Here is a 17,221-nt window from a genome sequence, read left to right as displayed (position 1 = left end):
CAATGAATTGGGTTTCACTTGTGTGCCAAAGCAGAGATTGTCTTTCCAACTGCGAACTCAATTTCTTCTTTGCAATCACATTTCTCAAAGGTATCTCTATCTTCTCTTGCACCAAGAATAGCAGATATTTCAACATATACAGTGCTATTTTTGTCTTGGGCCGAAGCAGCAATCTTACCCAGTTTCTTCTAAGCAGGATACACAAGCCAAAGACAGTGTCTTATCTTCCCTCGTTCTTTATTCAAACACATTTTTCTTCTTTTTCCCATCTGCCAACCCTTCCAAACCCCCCACGAAGAACGGCTTTTTCACGACCACCCCCACACCGACACAATCATAACAACAGATGCAAATACTCTCCCACACCTCACGGAGCCTAGGTATCCGCCCAGAAATCCCCCAAGATGTGCCACAAAGTCTACTACCGCCACAAAAAATGCGGCCACCACGGAAAGCTGAAAGTTTTCTGTCCTCTCGCCCCCCGCGACCTGACCACCAAAAAACCTCTGGGCAAATTCTGCCGCAAGTCAAAGGAGGGGGGAAAGGTGTACAAGAAACGCGGGAAGATACAGAATGTGGATTGGAAGTGTCCGAAGGAGGAATGTAGGGATTATGAGAGGTTGGGGAGGTACTGGAAGTGTTGTTCTTGTAAGAAGGGCCCGAATTGGGATACTTTTTGTAGGCAGGTTGTGCTGAGGCAGAGGTTTGAGTCAGTTAGGAGGAGGGGTGCGAGTTTAGGTCCGAGTTTGGGTCCGAGGGGGACGGAGGAAAGGGGCAAGGAAGAAAAGAGGGGCAGTAGAAGGTCGGTGTCAATGTATTGGAGGACTTGTGCGCATCTGCCTTGTTCGAAGTGTACTTGGTTTGGGCGGAGTAAGTTTGACTTGGGTGGGGGTGTTTGCTGAACGATGGGAGAGGCTAACAAATAGGTAGCAATTCCGGTTTATGATCAAGGGGCTGGGTGTTGGAGGCAGAATGGCTCTGGCGAGGGGCTTAAAGACATTGATGTCGGTTCGAGCCAGACTCTGCCGGAGGAGTACCCTGAGGATTCAGTGACCGACACTGAGTTTGATCTGGACTTGTATGACAGCGAGGACGGTTGGGAGGACAAAGACGGCAGCTCCAGCGAGGACGAGATGGACGTTGACGCCGAGGCTACACAAACAACCAGAGGAAACGACAGATGCCGAGCTCCGGGCCAGCGTCATCAGGGCGCAGAGGGGCATCAACGGTAGAAGCCTTGTGGGGTACGAACCAGAGAGGATGCAGACATGGAATCGGAGCCAGAAGAGAAAACATATGTGGACTCTCAGGCGACAGTTTCCGACCCGAGATGGAGTTTGACTCTTAGGAGGAACAAGAGGACGATGCCGTTGACAAGGAGGGCGAGAAGCAGACAGGAGCATCGAGTAGGGCCAAGTCTCCGAAGTCACGTACAGTCGAAGACCAACTGGAAACGGGATAGAGGCCCGGTGCGGAGCTTGGGTACGGACTCCTTCCATCACGAGAACACTAATATGAACGGGGTTACATGGGGCATTTGTTTATTTTTTTTCTTTTGCTGCTAAAAAGTTCTGGTAACATTGGGAAGTGCGGATATGGTACCCATCAGCATCAGCGCCAGGTTGCATTTGCAAATATGTCGGGTTATTCAGGGAAAACACAATTTGGACGGAAGAACTAGGTAAGAGTTGCTGGGAACGAGTGTAGTCGGGTGTCACCGCCGCTAACATGAGTCGGTAGCACAGCATGATTGGACGGAACACCGACGGGCATGAACCGACATCATTATTGTTGCTCCAGTCCCAGCGTCTGAATACTATAAAATTGTCAAGTATAGCGGCTACTTAATTAGCATACCACCCACCCCAAATACATAGCGCAGTATGGACACCGATTTGGTTAACCAGCTAGTTCATCTATTGCCAAAAATTGACTTTCTAGTATGCTACCGGTGCCTTGCTTCCTGTATCAACAGACAGATCCGTGACAAATCCTCCGCTCATGACCCCTTGGAGAAGGAGACAACAGCCCACTTTCCGTTCCAAGCCCACTTGCGCGCTCCAGAGTCACCACCGCCATCCTCGAGCGCCTTGAGCTCCTCGTCTTTTCCGGGAGGAAGACCAACAACGACATCGGCCTTGCACGTTCTCAGAGCGAGGATGTTGAGCCCAGAGCCAGGACCAAGAGGACCGATGGCTTCTGTGAAAGGGGTAGTAGGATCCCAGGCAGCCTACACAGTCTCTGTTAGCATCGGTCGCAAAAGAAGAAAACAGTAAACATAAAGAGAAACTCACATCTCCAACCAGCTTCCTGTAGTTCAAATCCCCCTTAAAAATCACCACCTCGCTCCCCTTCAAGTCCTCCACCAACTCTGGCGCCTCCTTGGGCAGTCTCCAGAAGCTACCCGGTCCGGTCCACACTCTGTTTGGCCTCAAGACCAACTGCCCCTCAGCATGGAACCTGCTCCACTCCTGGAACAAGAACCCCAACTCCTCCACCTCCTTGTCAGATAACTTCTCTGGCGTCTTCCCCTGTAGCTCCTCCTCCCCAGAGGGCGTCTCGTAAAACCACCTCGGCGCCGCCAGCGCGTTCAACAAAGCAGCAAAGTCGGACGGCAAAACATCGGAGACAAACCAGGGGATTGACTTTGGATGTAAGACGACATGTGTGGCCAATCCAGCAGAGAGGAGGTACCCAGCCAAGACGAGATCAACAAACAGCTCAAAGCCAGCATTGTCGAGGACGATGTCGACCCGACGTTCTTTTTTGCCGGATTGTTTCGCTTCGAGAAGATGGGTGAAGCAAGACGGAAGGTCGTTGACCAGGATGTTGGCCTCTGCCTTCTTGCGGGCTTCGCTCCCTTGGAGGGCTTGGATGTCTTCGTACGTGAGGGACGTGAGCAGAGATAGGTCAGTGGCGTTGCCCCAGAGGCAGATCTCGGCCATTTCGGCGAAGAGCAACTCCTGCGCCTCGCGGGGCTGGTCGGGGTGGTTTTGGAGCTGGGACATCAAGTCCTTGTATCTGGCGGCGAGCTCGAGGACGGCGGGTCGGGAGGAGCGGAAGGTGGAGGTTTTTTGGCGGGCGAATACATCGTAGTTTTTCCAGTGGCTGGACAGGGCGAAGGAGGTGGCAATGCGCCGGAAGAGGTAGCATTCGGTGTAGAGCCAGGGGGATTTCAGCCAGGTTGGGGAGTTGAGCTGTTTGAGCTCGGCGTTGTAGGTAGTTATATCGGGATAGCCATCGTCGGGGAGGGGGGTGAGGGCGCGGTCGTGCTGGACTTCGTATTTAAGTTTGGTGAGCGCTTCGACGATGCGCTTACCTTCGGTTTGCTTTTCGGGGTCGGGGCAGTGGGCTACTGCGCGGTAGGCGTCGTCTATGGCTTGGGTCTGGCGGGGAGGAGTCAGAGGGGATATTTTGGGAGAGAAAGGGGGTGGTTACTGACGATGATGATGGGCCATCTTCTTCTTCCGGTTTGCCAACCAAAGGAGTTGGGGTCGCCGGTTGAGTATTGCGCTGTAACCTGTGATGAGCTTTGGGGGTTGTCGTTTGAGGAAACCATTTGGCATCAACATACGAATCTTTGGGTCTAGATCCATCTTGACTGTCTATAAGATGAGGGCTGTCGTTACTCCTTCCTTGATGATTCTCCTCCAGATCGCGAGTACCTCTACGGGCAACAAATAAAATGATTCCAGTCTAACGGAGGCTCGGAGCCGGTGTTAACGGTGGGGCTCGGCGGGGTAGAAATTCTTTATCGGAGTTTCCATATCGGGCCACGCATCGCTCGGCGCCGTCATCGGTGCCGCCCCACCCCCACACAATGACTGTCAAAGGCTCGGGTTTATTGTTGGCATACATATCCCTGATCATCATTGTACAGAGTGTGTGACAGCGAGAATACGTTGTAACATGGTATGGGATATATTTCAAGTAGTGTGTAGTGATGTCTGTGGTACAAAAAGATACTCGTAGCATTTCCCAAACTGTTATCGGGATGTTTTGTGCCTTTTTCTGGTATGTACTTGTCATGTCTCATGTCTCGTGCAATAAAAAGCCAATGGAAACGCCCGTCCTTGGTATCATCCCCAGAGAAATCAAATCCAAAACTCCATCCAGAATATTTTCATCATCAGTATCCTCGCCCGGTGACAGCACCGACAGCAAGCGTCTCGATCCTGCCAGCATACAGTCTCATGACGTGAGCGACAGGATCACCCCAGATTACACCCCGTAGTTGCTCATCAGACGTGATTTGAGCAACCACACCCTCGTTCAGACGCTCCTCTACCGTCTTTTTCTTTCCCTTTGACCTGGCTTTTGGATCCCCGGACCTCAATACCACAATTCGGCCGGCACTGCTCAGTCTGTTGGGCGGCACCTTCCAGATCGGACCAGAAGAGGATTTCGAGCTCTTGCTGGGAGCCTTCTCTTTCGTGCGGACCTTCTTATTCGCAGCATCTCGAGAGCTGATGATGGCAGGCGGCGCAGGGGCAACGAAAAGCTCCAATAAACTCTTGACATAGGCCGTGTCTGCTCTCGCCACCGGGTCACCTTCGTTGACAAAGCTGAGAAACAAGCTCTTTCTGAGCTGAGGGCGACGCTCGTAGTCCTCGGGCTTGGTAAGCGGTCGAAGGCTGATCGGCGGTGTCCCAAAGGTGATGCAGTGAATGCGCTTGAAGAACCCGGCGACGATGTTCAACTCACTCTCTGCAGCCTTGGAAGTGGACAACATGTGCATGTAGAGGAGGGAAGCGACAGCTCCTCCTGCGCTGTGACCCGTGATCAAGAGCGAGTAAGAAGCACGGTTTGGGTCCTCCTCAAGCAGCTGCCGGAGGCGGCGGGCGACAGGAATCACCATCTTGCGAGCGACCGAAAGGAAGCCGGAGTGGCAAAGGTTGTGAGGGTCATCCTGATAAAGGTTAGAATTACGAGACTGCTCAAGAGGACGAGTCAGATGCATACCAAAAAGCCAGATGGAGACGCTGGATCGGTCTTAAGATTGACCGTCCAATCCATAAACGTTGCCGTACCACGAATGGAAAAGACAATTGTGTTCATGTAATCCATCGGCATTGACTTGATGACCATGGCTTTTGTACCAGCTCGCCAATCCGCATCGACGTGGGCATCGCTCTCGGCGCCCTCAGGCTTGTCGTAGACACGTTCAGAGTACTGTGCTGCCAAGCATAGTAAGGGGTAGGTGGGAATGTATCTGCGGTGATGTTAATAGCGGATCTGACGGCCAAAGCGAAAAAGGAGACATACAACTTGAGAGGCTGCAGGTTCATAGGCAGCCTCGAGTTCGCATACAGTTCCACCTTGGAGAAAATGCTTCCCGAGACAACTGTTGCTGCCGCTGTTGTCTGTCCCTTGGGGTGATCCCTTTTGTGACTTCTTTTGGTTGGTTTGTGCATGCTCTTCTCGCTCAGCGAGGAGTCTGAAACCCGTACAAGCTCCTGCGACTGAGGTGGTTGCTGTGGCTGCCAAGCGAGAATCTCCTTTTCGTGGCTCGAGTAATGGTCTCGATCAATCATGGTCAAGACATCATTGAACTGGTTGGAAACTTGGTTCAAGAGGGCATTGCTCTGGTCAACCAGCTCGGCCCCGTAGCTAGATAATGGAGATTGTGAAAGAGCACTGTCAAACATCTTGGTGATCCCAGCCTCTTGGCAGAGGTTCTTTGCCAAATCGACAGCCGAGTCGAGGTTGAGCTTGTGATTACTACCACTTGGTTGAGATCGGGATGAATGGTCGTCGCGAGGTGGTAATGGCGGTGGCGGACCAAGATAATAGTGATGTTGATTCACAATGATGGGAGGGGATGGGTATGGTAGCTGATAAGGTTCCCAGCCAGAAGGTGGAGGGAGCAAGCCAGCGGGCTGGAATTGAGGAGATGATGGAAGGTATGGCCGGCCATGTTGCAAGTGTGGTGAGGCCGGTGTTGCTGATGGAGGAGGGGGAGGTAATTGGCGTTGACCAGAGGCTCGACTGGACTGATGTTTAGATGGGGGCTTTGGGGTGTCCTTCTTCGCTTTCTTGGAGCGCGTAAAGAAGCCCATGGTGACGATAAGGTCCCATGAGAGACGAGGGGTGAGATGTGTGATACAGTATAGGTTGAAGTTTGACGCAATGCAAAGACCAAAAGGAGCAAAAATAAAAAATACTTGCCACAGGCCGACTTGGCCCAGCTTAAGAAGGAAAACCGAAATCCGGCCCCAGGCACTCGGTGGGCCTTGGGAGCAGGTCTCGGTAGATGATAGTCACGGGCTTAACTCGAGGCGAACAAAGGTACCGAGTGACAGCAGCGGGAGTGCCTTGCCATATCCCGGTCAAGAGGTTGGTGGTGTTCTCCTATTCGCTTGCCGTGTAACTGCTCAGCCTCCAATCATGATGATCTATGACGGGTCTGCCAAACCAGAACCCTACCCCGAGGTGTCCCACTGGTGTCTAACCACACAAAAAAAGGGCAAAGGTCCTCTATGAGGGGTCGGTGATTTGCTGATAGCCGCCGTGGTCGAATGTGTGGGAGTCATGAAGGGTGTTCGATTTGTGGGGTGAAATCCAATGCAGCGAGAAACGGTCTGGATATTGCATGTGCAAGGTCTCTCTGCAGGTCGCCGCGAATAGCGGCCGCAGAAGACCATCATCCGACCCACGATCCCGCGAACTGTCGCCGACTCGGCCGCAGTGAGGTTGCTAGAGAGACCAGCCTCGACTTGTGCTTCCCCGCACTGGGATAGTATAGATCCATCTTCAAGGCCAGTTGTCGCAGTACCCAACAGCGCATCAGGCTTCAATGCTGCTATCTAGCAAGCCCTGCAGCAAGAACATGATGCCATTCGGCAATTCTGTCTGCTGCGTCAGTTGCAACGGTGAATTTTTCGTTGGAGTTGAGAGCTGCAAAAGGGTTGGACCCTGCCCAGCAAGGGGAGCAACAACGTGGGGAGTCTTGATAGGTAGAGGCACCGGTACCTGAAGCGGTTGAAGCGGCTAGACCCTAACTTCAAACACAAGCTTCCATCGCGGGGGTCTTTCGAGGTGAGTCACGATGAACTACACCGACGGGACGAAAGACGGTGAAGCGCAAAAACTAAAAGTGATGCTTGTGATTGTGAGAACTGGTGGATATCTCGATATGCTTGGCATTGTAATTATAGGCTGGGCTGCAGGCGGGCACGCAGGGCATGGCACCCCTGAAAAAGCCGTCCGTGCTCACTCAGCGCTGCAGCTGCCGGCCGGTGGACGTCAGGCGAGGCCAAACGGCTAATCTAATCAATTTCGCGACAAGACATCTGGAACAGCACCTCTTCATGCAACTGGACATCAGTCGTTCAACGAGATAACGCCGTCTGCGCTGCTTCGAGTTGTGCTCGAGATGCAGCCAAACAGACCATGGATTTTGTAAGCCGTGACCGCCCCAGGACCGGAACCAGGTCTCGCCCTAACTCCCCATCTACAGTGGTCGCGCCTCCTAGCACACACGCCGCTGTCGTCGGCAAGCTCCCGGAAGGACTTCGCAAAGGATCCTGCCCGTCGCCTACACCGTTTCGAGAAGGAATACAGTCAGCTATTGGTGAGACTCCCCAAGGTCTGCTATGAATAGATCGGGGCATCGTTTCTGATCATGTCCTATAATTAGCACACATGGCGTCACTCCTCCAACCTCGCCCACGATGATGAAGCCGCCGAACAAATCGAGATCAGACTCCAAGAATTGACAAGTCTCCTCAGTGACGAGTCCAGACGTCCCCTCCCACATCCATGTATTTCCTTTGCTGCTGCAAAGCAAGTTTATATCCCGGTGGCCAAAATCGCCACCAGCTCCTACAACGAATGGATCATCAAGGAGGCAGTGCTCTTCTTCGCGACGCTGATCGAAAGCGAGGAGGAAGCCTTTGTGGAGAACGACAACTTCTCCGGCAGCTTGACGAACCTGCTGGTGCGCATAACTGGCGCAAACAGCATACGCCTCAGTGCCGAGATTGAGGCCCGTATCGTTGAACTGGCTTTCAACATCACGACTAAGATCCGTCTGAATCCCGAGATACTGCCCGCCTGGTTCAAGTCCCACCACCACGGTCCACATGATGCCAAACATGTTGACGACCATGATAAGTTCACGGGGAAGACCCAAAAACAGGACTTCCCCCTCTTTTATCTGTTGATGGACTACATCCATCATGAGGGCAAGGTGGGTGACTTTGCCAGGACCGGTCTGCTTTATATCATCGAAGCGGCATCAAGCTCGGTTCTGCTCGAACAGTGGATTGTCGAGAGCGATTTGTCAACGCTCATGGCCACGGGATTGGGCGCTCTGTATAGTCAACTGAGCCGCAAGCTCGTGATCGACCACCCAAGCAACGAAGTGCCCCCTTGTCTTGCATTATCTGACTACGAACATCCGAAATCAAACTACGAGATTGTGAGCTCCTGCTCACCCGAGTTTTTATCTCATGTGGACACATTTCTCTCCCATCTGCTCTTCTGGCAGGATGTTCTGAATCATTGTAAGTCTGTCGAAGTCAAATCGACCTTGTTGGAGCACTTCCAAGTCATCTTTCTGCAGCAACTTTTGTAAGTTCTCTTCAGCCCAATGGTCAATCGTATGAACTTTGCTGATATATCGCAGATACCCTTCGCTGCTTGAGTCTTCCGATGTGGACGGTGGCTCGTCGGTGGCCGTCTTGACTTATCTTCGCCGCATTTTGGAATCTGTTGATCATCCCGACATGATCAACCTCATTCTTCATTACCTTCTTGCTTTACCCGACGTTGTATCGCCCGCACCTGCTGATTCTGGCGACATTGTCAGCGCTGCTCGGAAACGGAAATCACTGGACCTGGCTACCATGATGGCCTCCAAAAGCGAGGAGGCAGCTGACCCCTTGCTCTTCAACCTTGTTGACCTTATACGCGCCTGTCTCCGTTCTCAGAATCATCAAACTGTTCATGTGACTCTCCAACTTGTATCGACGATTCTTAAGAGACATCACCGATACGCAGTCACCACACTCCTCGACACAGAAGGTGTGCTCGATGAGTCTCACCACCGAACAGCCGGAGCCCAGGCGCAAGAAATTGACTATCTGATGGCATTGGCTGGTACCATTGGCGGCGATGACATTTTTAACGAGCTCTACGAGAACCTACTCAGGGACACATTGGGACGTGTAGAAAACCACCCCTGCTCAACGCCGTTGATCACGCCCAAGACTTCAACAAATAACCACCAATTACCCGCCGTGCCAGACAGTCTTCCCAGTGCACCTCGGAGCGTCCGATCACATACCCTTCGCCCAGAAGACCCTCTACTAAACATAATGCTTGACCGGCTGGAAACGTTTTTCACCAACCCGGTAGAAACCAACCTATGCCTGACGGAAGCCGTTATCGACCTTGCTGTGTGCGGCTACATGCATCTAGAAGGGTGGTTCTTGAGAAGCCCACAAAGCTACCATTTCGACGAGGATGACGAGGAAGACGAGGAGCTGCCTCTTCCTGACCCGTCCCTGGATCCCGAGTCCCAGGAATACGCCGAATACGTCCAAATGCAGCAGCTGAAGGAGTGCCGGCGGCGTCCCAAGTGGAACCAGTCAAGCCTTCCCCGCTTGCTCAAGGTTCTCCAGCTTCTTTGCGACCAGGTTGAGGCATACCGGGAGCAAGTTCCACGATTTGATGACCTGCTTCAGCAACGCCGAGAGGCTTTCCAGATTGCTGATCACGCTCCTCCTATTCCTACCCCGTCCCGGGCTAGAACCCCGTCTTCCCAAGCACCGACAGTCGCGGGCACACCGTCCATTGAAAAGGGCATGTTTGACGAGGCTCGCAACCCATCTAGGGAGCGACCTTCTGGCCTCGAGGTGTTTGCCCAGCGCATATTGTCTGAGCTCGGTACACCCAGTCGCTCGGGCAGTCCCCGTGGCAGGAAGGAGACCAGACGGGTGGCTTCAGAACGGGTTGTACCGATGAACGATGCCACGCTTCTCCGGACACCTATCCCCAACCGGTCCTTCTCGCCCACCAGCGTAGCAAGTGCCCCAGCGCCTATATCGTGGGATAACCGGGGCGATATCCTCAACTCGCAAGCCAAGGCTTTCCAGGCGATTGATCAGAGTATCTTGGCGAGGAGGATTGGAATCCCGGAGGTCAAGCCGCCAGTGGATCCAATTACATTGAGCTATGATAGGAAACCAGCTACTGTCTCGGCCGACTCTGCGGAGGGCGGGGAGGATGCATCTGATGACGCTGAAGGTGAAGGTGAAGGAGGCGGGGAGGATGCATTGTTGGCACCGTCTGAGGACGGGGAGACGGATGCGGGGACCGTCGTGGAGGAGAAGACGGTGTCGGTATCACATGTGCTGACGAATGTGGTGCTGCTGCAGAGCTTTTTGTTTGAGATGGCGAGCGTGGTGCAGGTGAGGGCTGGGTTGTTTGATGAGGTGAGGTATACTTGAAGGAAGGGGTATATATGTTTGAGGTGAGTAGGCACAGCATGGGGCAACAACAGTCAGTCGGGGGATGAATTGCATTTGTATGGCGTCTATTTTATCACAAGGCCCGTTTATATCACTAGTAACTTTTTATTGCTTGGCGGTTTTTGATCATCTTTAGTTTTCTAGTCGTTTATGTAGAGAGATGAGGCATATATACTTCTTTCACCCTCAGGTGGTAATGTACTGCGGTTGCATGTTCCATTGTACTTCATTATCTAGCCAACTGGATATGTACAGCCTTTCTCTCTCGAGACAAGATGGTATTGGTACATTTTGTATCCCCCCCCTGCTTGTACGGTCGCTAACCACTCCAGGTTATGAGAAACCTCATTTAGAGAGCAGCAATGGCACCGAGAGCGAGCATGCCCAAAGAGCCAATATATCCAACAGCGGCGGCGCCAGCAGTGACGGGAGGAGGGGTGGTGGTCTCCTCAACGGGAGGGGGGATGGTGGTGTTGCTGGTGGGGGCAGGGGTGATGTTGGAAACGAAGGAGCCGGTAGGGGTTGGCTCGACGTCCTCGTCGTCCTCGTCGTCATCATCCTCGGCGGGAGCGTCGGTGGGCTCAGGGGCGGGGGTGGCAGTGACGCTGGGCTCGTCGTCCTCGGCGGGGGCGTCATCGTCGCCACCGCCAACGCCAGCGCAGAACTCGTCGACTGCGGGGAGGACCTCGTCTGGGAGAGAAGGTTAGTAAGGGGGGAGGGATGGGAATAGGGGAAGGGGGCGTACTGAGAGCAACATCGGCACCGCAGGCTTCGAGAACGCAAGGGGTGGCCGAGGTGATGAGGGACTGGGTGTTCTCGCAGACGCAGGCGAAGTCGGTCAGCTCGCAGGAGGTGCCGGAGCCGATGCCGCTGATGATGCAGTCGAGTGAGCACTCGGGGAAGATGGAGATGTCCTGGGCGGAAACGGCGGCCGCGAGGGCGAGGAGGGCAGCGGTGTACTTCATTTTGAAGGTTGGGGGATGGATATTAAGTATTAGTTGGTGTTGGGTTTGGTAGTTTCTTGACGAACGAGTGTCGACGGTGTTTGTTGTATGTACTTGAGAGCGAGTGAAGTACAGTGGAACACGATGGTCGGTGAAGAAGGTGGGAGAGGCTAAGGTAAAGTGATAGGCGGAGGAAGAGTCTGGATTTATACCACTCACTCTGGCTTGAGGGAGGGTGATTTGGAGACGGGAGGCGGTCTTGCCTCTTGGTTCTCCCAGCTTGACAGGGTCCCTTCACCCGCACACTACACCAGGCACCATCCACTTTCATGCTCGCTCTCAACAATGGCAGATCCAGCCGCCAGCTTTTGGGGTCAAGAAGTCTTGGGTATACCCCCCCATTGGTTCGTATTCACACACACATCCATCCTTCTCCCTCAATCAATGGGAAGAAGATGGTGGGCCAGTCTTCCATCAACACCTCTTTCGGCAGGCCAAGGCATGAGAAACCGGGCTTAAGGTCTTGACCGACGTCGTGAATTTCCACGGCGGGAGAGCATGTCGCCACGGAATGGAACCCGCCATCCGGGGAAAGGAAGTCTGTGTTCACGTTGTGTTGGAAAAAAATCCGGGGAAAGTGGAACGTCGTTGCATATGATTGAGGGGGAACAAGAGCCTCGGCATACACCCCCACCTGGTCTTGTTGCACACACCTTTCGTTGACAGAGAGAAGAGGCACTAGGAATCAAAGCAGCATGCAGGAGTCCACGGCTAAGAGATAGCTTCTCGATTTGGGGTTTAACATCGCCAATCTTCATTTCCTATCATGCCATCTAGATTGTTTTCTTTGAGAACCGCATGGATCTCGCTATAACTTGAGCCTGCCAAATAAGACGCTTGCGCAGGTCAGGTGTAAGAGATGAGATCTCGGGGGCGGTTGATATTCAGGAAGGAAAACCTGGAAGTGTCATTGGATGTGGTCGTTCACGCCGTTACATGGGACCTCAGAAAGTTAAACGCCCCACACCCAGGTGAAAGAACATGGGCAGTTGAACGGTGACCTTCATTGGTGGTTGATATGTCCCGACACGACAGTACGTAGTGTAGGAAATACTCTCTGATCAGCTGGGCAGAGCCAACAAGAAGGTCATGTAGATGGACCGATTTGTATGTACAAGACTGGAACCGAGCAACGATGCCAAGAGACTCGACTCACCCTCACACCGAAGCTGTCAAGTTCTGCTGTCAACATTTGTTCCCCGTAACATCTCTGTTCTTCTTACACCAAATCAAGTACCATCTTAATCTTCACTCCCATATACCACATGTCATTCATCCCCATCTCCCTCCCCAAAAAAACCTGCATCTTCAACCACCCGTTCCTGCAGCCAGCAAGCAACCATCACGATCAACTTCTCGGGCACACCCCTGTTCCAAGCCTAGCGCCCTTTTTGTCTCCTCCAAAGACTTCTTTGTCCCGTCTTCTTCCCCGCAGAATCCTCCAGCATTATTTTGCGGGGTAAAATAACAAAAACCCCTGACAGCCTAGCCATCCAGCCCCCTTGCCCACTTTGACGGAAGCTACGGATATGGCACAACGTACCACAAACCAATCACCCAACACCAGCAGTCAACAAACTAGTGTACACATACCCAACCCAATTCGGTGTCATCTTGCATATATTGACGCAACTTGACAGATTAGCAGGAGTTTGGAACAGCAGGTACGGATACGATACGCTTTCTTCCCGCATTTGTGGAAGGAATGCCGAGGATGGCTGGGTGTGCCAAGATGCATATGATCGATCTACATACACTGCACCAACCACAAGCCTGATCCAACTTCCATGAGTCTGGAAGCCTTTGGGTAATTTGATGGTTTTCCGGGGGGGGGCGGACTGAAGCCAACGTCGGCGAGAGATCACGGCAGTATGGAGTCTATGGACAAGCATTATCGATATGGCATCAATACCTATCCACAGTTGGCCAGCCCCAAGACATCACTTAGACAGTGCATCGCCCAAGGTCAATTCCGCCGTCCCAGTAGGTACCAGCTGTGTACAGTAAAGCCTCATGACACAAGCGAAAGCGTTTCGTAAAACCTTGAGATGACAAAAGCCACCGGTTGCCAAACCGCATGTTCCACGAGCCACTTCACTGGCGTAACCCTAACGGACTTGGTCCAAACTTTCTAACATGACACCGCCTGCTCTCAAATTTGGGACGAGGAAAATATCAGACAAAACACACACACACACACAGGTATCAAAGCCAAACTTTTTCGCATTTGATCCAACGCTGAAAACATCCAATCTATCTACGGAGGTAGCCAAGCAAGAGCCCCAAAGGTAGGCACATACACAACCGCTATGTTTCGCTGATGAGAATACGTGCCCACCCCACAAAAAGAGAAGCCAGGCCAAGCACACACACAACCGCCAGATATTCAGCCATGAAGTGTCCAACCAACGCAGGAGCAATGCCGAGTACAGTTGTGAAGAAACGCGCATATCCAAAGAAAGCCAACCGAGTCAACAAAGACGGACATCAGTGAAAAAAGGCCTGACATCCACTTTCATCTTCGACACAACCCGGCAGTTACGCAGGGCTGGGGGCTTCCTTGACGCTTCCACCACTCATCCCCGACCGCACGCTACTGCTGCCGGAGCCGAAGCCGGATCCAGACCCAGACCCCGAGCCTGATCCAACGCCGGGGCCGTCACTTCGCTGCCGCGAAATGTGGAAGCCAGGTGGGCCTCGCAAGCTCGTTGATCCTGATGTCCCGTAGGAATGATGGTTGGCGTGGACGTGGGGGTGCCCGATAACTCCTACATTGCTGTTGAACTCACGGTCAAGCTCCTCCGTCGACTGAGTGAAGCCTGAAACATCGCTCAACATGGACGACGAGCGACCTCTGGTCTTGGCGTGAGGTGGATTGGCTACCGGTCCGATCGGATTGGGATACGCAGACAGGTGCGGAGGCGGAAGAAGAGAAGGAGCAGGGCCGGCCATGGAGGTCGGCGGCCACATAGGCTGAGGTTGAGCATGCGCATGGGCATGAGCGTTGTAGGGAACAGGAGCTGGCGGCGGACCCCACTGTGCAGAGGGTTGGAAATGACCCGGCACCGCTCCTGTGTCGTAAGCCAGGTCGTCTTGAAAGCTTGCCATGTAAACTTCCAATTGGGTGTTCAGGTCGTGGATTTGCGCCTGCTTGGTGATATTACCAGCACGAAGCGTCTGGATGCGATCCCTGAGATGCTGCTCCGTGCGGGCCATATCAGCCTCGAGGGCAGCGCGCTCCTGCCGGCGACGCTCTGCCTCGTTCAACCCCCGAGCATTGGCATCCGTGATGCGAGCATGTTCATCATCGACCTTGGCGATACGTGTCGCGATCTTGTTGCGCTTGGCCTGTAAGCTAGCCCTTTCCTCTTCCAACAACTTCAACTCCTTGTCAATGGACGCCTTCCAGCTCTTGAAGGAGGAGCGGGCCTTGTCAAACTGGGCCTTCTCTGAGGTCCAGGCACTTTGCTTGGCCCGATACTCATTCAGCAGCTCCTCGGGCAATGCCTCCAACTCCTTGAGCTCCGCGTCAAGCTCATTGATAGACTCTTCGGCTCGCTTCTCCTGGACCTTGTTTTGCGCCACCTTCTGTCTTAGTTTCTCGTCATCTCCACCAGCCGACTGTACAGCTGAGGACAGCTTCTCGATCTCTTTTCGCAGGGCATTCAGCTTTCGGTTGTTGTCCTTTTTTACAGACTTGAGACGGGCCTTTTCATCGGCCAGTTTCGCTTCAGCTGCAGCAATGGATGCCCTAAGAGTCGTGGCGGGCGAGTCGTGGCGGGCATGCGATCGTTGATTGTTGGTAGTTTTGGATGCTACTTCGAGATCCTTGCTCTTGGCCTGAATGGTTCTGACACTGGTTGAGAAAATGACCTCACCAGTACGAGTGCTGACGAATTCGCACTCGTAGTTGGAGAGCGGCGTAAGTCCGTAGATATCGCCTGTCCAGCACGTCCCTTGTTGCTTTTCCTCCTCGCCGATTTCGATTGGCATCATTCGGGTTGGTTGCCAAATAGCTTTGTTGACCCTGACATAGAACGGTTTACTCATATCGATGCCTGGATGGCTCTCGTCCTCGGATGCTTCGTCTTCGCTCAATGGATCAGGGAAATGACTGGTGTTGAAGCAGACCTCGTCGCAACCCACATAGCAGATCCAGATCTTCTCAGGCTGCTTGTTGAAGGGGGCATTGCCCAGGTTGTGGATATCGGTGGCGTTCGAACTGGTTGATTCCGAGGCGGCGTGGGAAAGCTCATACTCCTTCACCATAACAATCTTGGTACTAGCTAGAGCCGCCCAGAGAGGCTGCCTGATCCGGACGAGAGCACTTTGCTTCCTGCGTTTCTTGGTCGAAATATTTCCTGCGCTGGTTTGTAGGTGAGCATCGCTGTCGGCGGCCATGAGGGCAGCATCTGAGGAACCCTCGGCCGTAAAAGAAACGGACTTTCCGGCTTCGGGGTCTGCTAGGCTCTGGAGCTGCAAATCACGACGTTCCCTCCGCAGGTACCATTCCCGGATGTATCGCACCAGACCCTGAGTCAGAATGTGAATACCCAAAATATTTCGAAGCCACCCATCAGGGCCCTTCTTCTCGAATGCACGCATATTTGAATCTGAATCAGCCATCAGGAAGCGATGGGAACCCAACACCGAGCTCAGTCGCGACAAACCACTCCACCGGGCGTGCCGTGTCCACTGAGACATTCCTACCATGGCCACGCAAAAGAGAATATTGCTCGTGGTGCCTTGCCTCGAAGTGCCACCGCCGCCCAAGGTCAAGGCGATCACAACTTGAGCGAGATCTAAGATGAACTGCTGCATGGGTGCCCATAAGAAGAGCCAGATGCCCAACATGACCACATCCATTCCAACCAGGGTCGTCAGAGAAGGCGTTCCTTGGCTGCCGTCGAAAATCTCGGCGATGCTGAGACCGGAACTGGTGGTTACGGGTGGCACAAAAGTAAGAAGCGTAAACAAAGTATAGATGGTTGCCAAGACAGCGGGTGAAGCCTGCATGAGAATGATGAGGATAGCAATGGTGTCCTGAAGAGGGCATGCGCGAAGGACCGTGATGGCGAGCTCCATCAAGCCGGGGTCGCGGTGGACGTTTGTATTCTTGGCATCGTTCACATTGATCTGACGGTGACCCTCGTCGGGGATGGGCAGGCTGACGGCAGCAGGGAGCGAGTCGGCAGACGAAGATTCAGAGTAGGCATCTAGCGAGCCCCTGCGGAGCATCTCGGTTGTCCGGTGTTCGGGAGCCATGTCGTCGGGATGGGGCGGGGCAGCGGTGGTGGTGGTGGTGGTGTTGTTGTTGTTGACTTGCAGTGGCAGAGGCGGCACGGAGGCAGCGTCAACGGTTGGCTTGGAGATGCCATCGAGCTGGTTCTGGCTCTTCTGCTTGACCACACGCTTCCCCGGACCTACCAGGCCATTCTCATGCCTGGTATCACGCTGGTTGCTTGCTCCCTGCTGTCGCTTTCCTGAATTGGCGGCGCGAGGCATACGCATCCGCTGACCCAGAATCTTGTTCTGAGCCAGCCCAGTATGCCCAGCAGCGGAAAGGCGATTGAGAGGCGGCTGGATCCGCAAAACGTTTCCTTCAAATCCCAAGTGTCCCCAAAACCAAGTCCTCCACTCGTCCGCCACGGCCGCGAGAGGGGAGGTTGTCGCAAAGGCTAGGCAGAGGCCGGGAATAGCGTCGCGGCCAGTTCCGGTCCGCACTCTTTCAGGGTCCTCGGG

The 17,221-nt window shown here is 53.5% G+C and overlaps 6 protein-coding genes across 6 annotated transcripts; 2 read left to right on the top strand and 4 right to left on the bottom strand.

Moving 5' to 3' along the window:
* Nucleotides 1–404: 404 nt before the first annotated feature.
* Nucleotides 405–1,941, top strand: QC762_0035270 (uncharacterized protein; the record flags this gene model as incomplete). The annotated part of the gene is made up of 3 exons (XM_062883277.1): nucleotides 405–870; nucleotides 931–1,681; nucleotides 1,741–1,941. The coding sequence occupies 2 exons, from the start codon at nucleotides 405–407 to the stop codon at nucleotides 1,230–1,232; spliced, it is 768 nt and encodes a 255-aa protein (XP_062747114.1). The 3' UTR covers nucleotides 1,233–1,681; nucleotides 1,741–1,941.
* Nucleotides 1,894–3,596, bottom strand: HRT2 (Hairy/enhancer-of-split with YRPW motif protein 2; the record flags this gene model as incomplete). The annotated part of the gene is made up of 4 exons (XM_062887308.1): nucleotides 1,894–2,230; nucleotides 2,295–3,386; nucleotides 3,443–3,513; nucleotides 3,575–3,596. The coding sequence occupies 4 exons, from the start codon at nucleotides 3,594–3,596 to the stop codon at nucleotides 2,000–2,002; spliced, it is 1,416 nt and encodes a 471-aa protein (XP_062747113.1). The 3' UTR covers nucleotides 1,894–1,999.
* A 533-nt stretch (nucleotides 3,597–4,129) lies between these two features.
* On the bottom strand, nucleotides 4,130–7,150 carry QC762_204150 (uncharacterized protein; the record flags this gene model as incomplete). Its single annotated transcript, XM_062887307.1, has 3 exons — nucleotides 5,266–7,150; nucleotides 4,963–5,212; nucleotides 4,130–4,909 (listed from the first exon to the last, which is right to left on the bottom strand). The coding sequence occupies exons 1-3, from the start codon at nucleotides 6,057–6,059 to the stop codon at nucleotides 4,130–4,132; spliced, it is 1,824 nt and encodes a 607-aa protein (XP_062747112.1). The 5' UTR covers nucleotides 6,060–7,150.
* Nucleotides 7,063–10,706, top strand: QC762_204140 (uncharacterized protein). The gene is made up of 4 exons (XM_062887306.1): nucleotides 7,063–7,401; nucleotides 7,460–7,573; nucleotides 7,640–8,574; nucleotides 8,630–10,706. The coding sequence occupies exons 1-4, from the start codon at nucleotides 7,393–7,395 to the stop codon at nucleotides 10,452–10,454; spliced, it is 2,883 nt and encodes a 960-aa protein (XP_062747111.1). The 5' UTR covers nucleotides 7,063–7,392; the 3' UTR covers nucleotides 10,455–10,706.
* Nucleotides 10,571–12,057, bottom strand: QC762_204130 (uncharacterized protein). Its single transcript, XM_062887305.1, has 2 exons — nucleotides 11,221–12,057; nucleotides 10,571–11,165 (listed from the first exon to the last, which is right to left on the bottom strand). Exons 1-2 carry the CDS (start codon nucleotides 11,438–11,440, stop codon nucleotides 10,825–10,827), a joined length of 561 nt encoding a protein of 186 aa, XP_062747110.1. The 5' UTR covers nucleotides 11,441–12,057; the 3' UTR covers nucleotides 10,571–10,824.
* A 1,960-nt stretch (nucleotides 12,058–14,017) lies between these two features.
* QC762_204120 (uncharacterized protein) lies at nucleotides 14,018–16,990 on the bottom strand (the record flags this gene model as incomplete). Its single annotated transcript, XM_062887304.1, has 1 exon — nucleotides 14,018–16,990. The coding sequence occupies one exon, from the start codon at nucleotides 16,988–16,990 to the stop codon at nucleotides 14,018–14,020; it is 2,973 nt and encodes a 990-aa protein (XP_062747109.1).
* Between the last annotated feature and the right edge of the window lie 231 nt (nucleotides 16,991–17,221).

Source organism: Podospora pseudocomata, assembly GCF_035222375.1.
Source record: "Podospora pseudocomata strain CBS 415.72m chromosome 2 map unlocalized CBS415.72m_2, whole genome shotgun sequence".
Taxonomy (NCBI): domain Eukaryota; kingdom Fungi; phylum Ascomycota; class Sordariomycetes; order Sordariales; family Podosporaceae; genus Podospora; species Podospora pseudocomata.
This window is presented reverse-complemented; position numbering and strand designations above follow the sequence as displayed.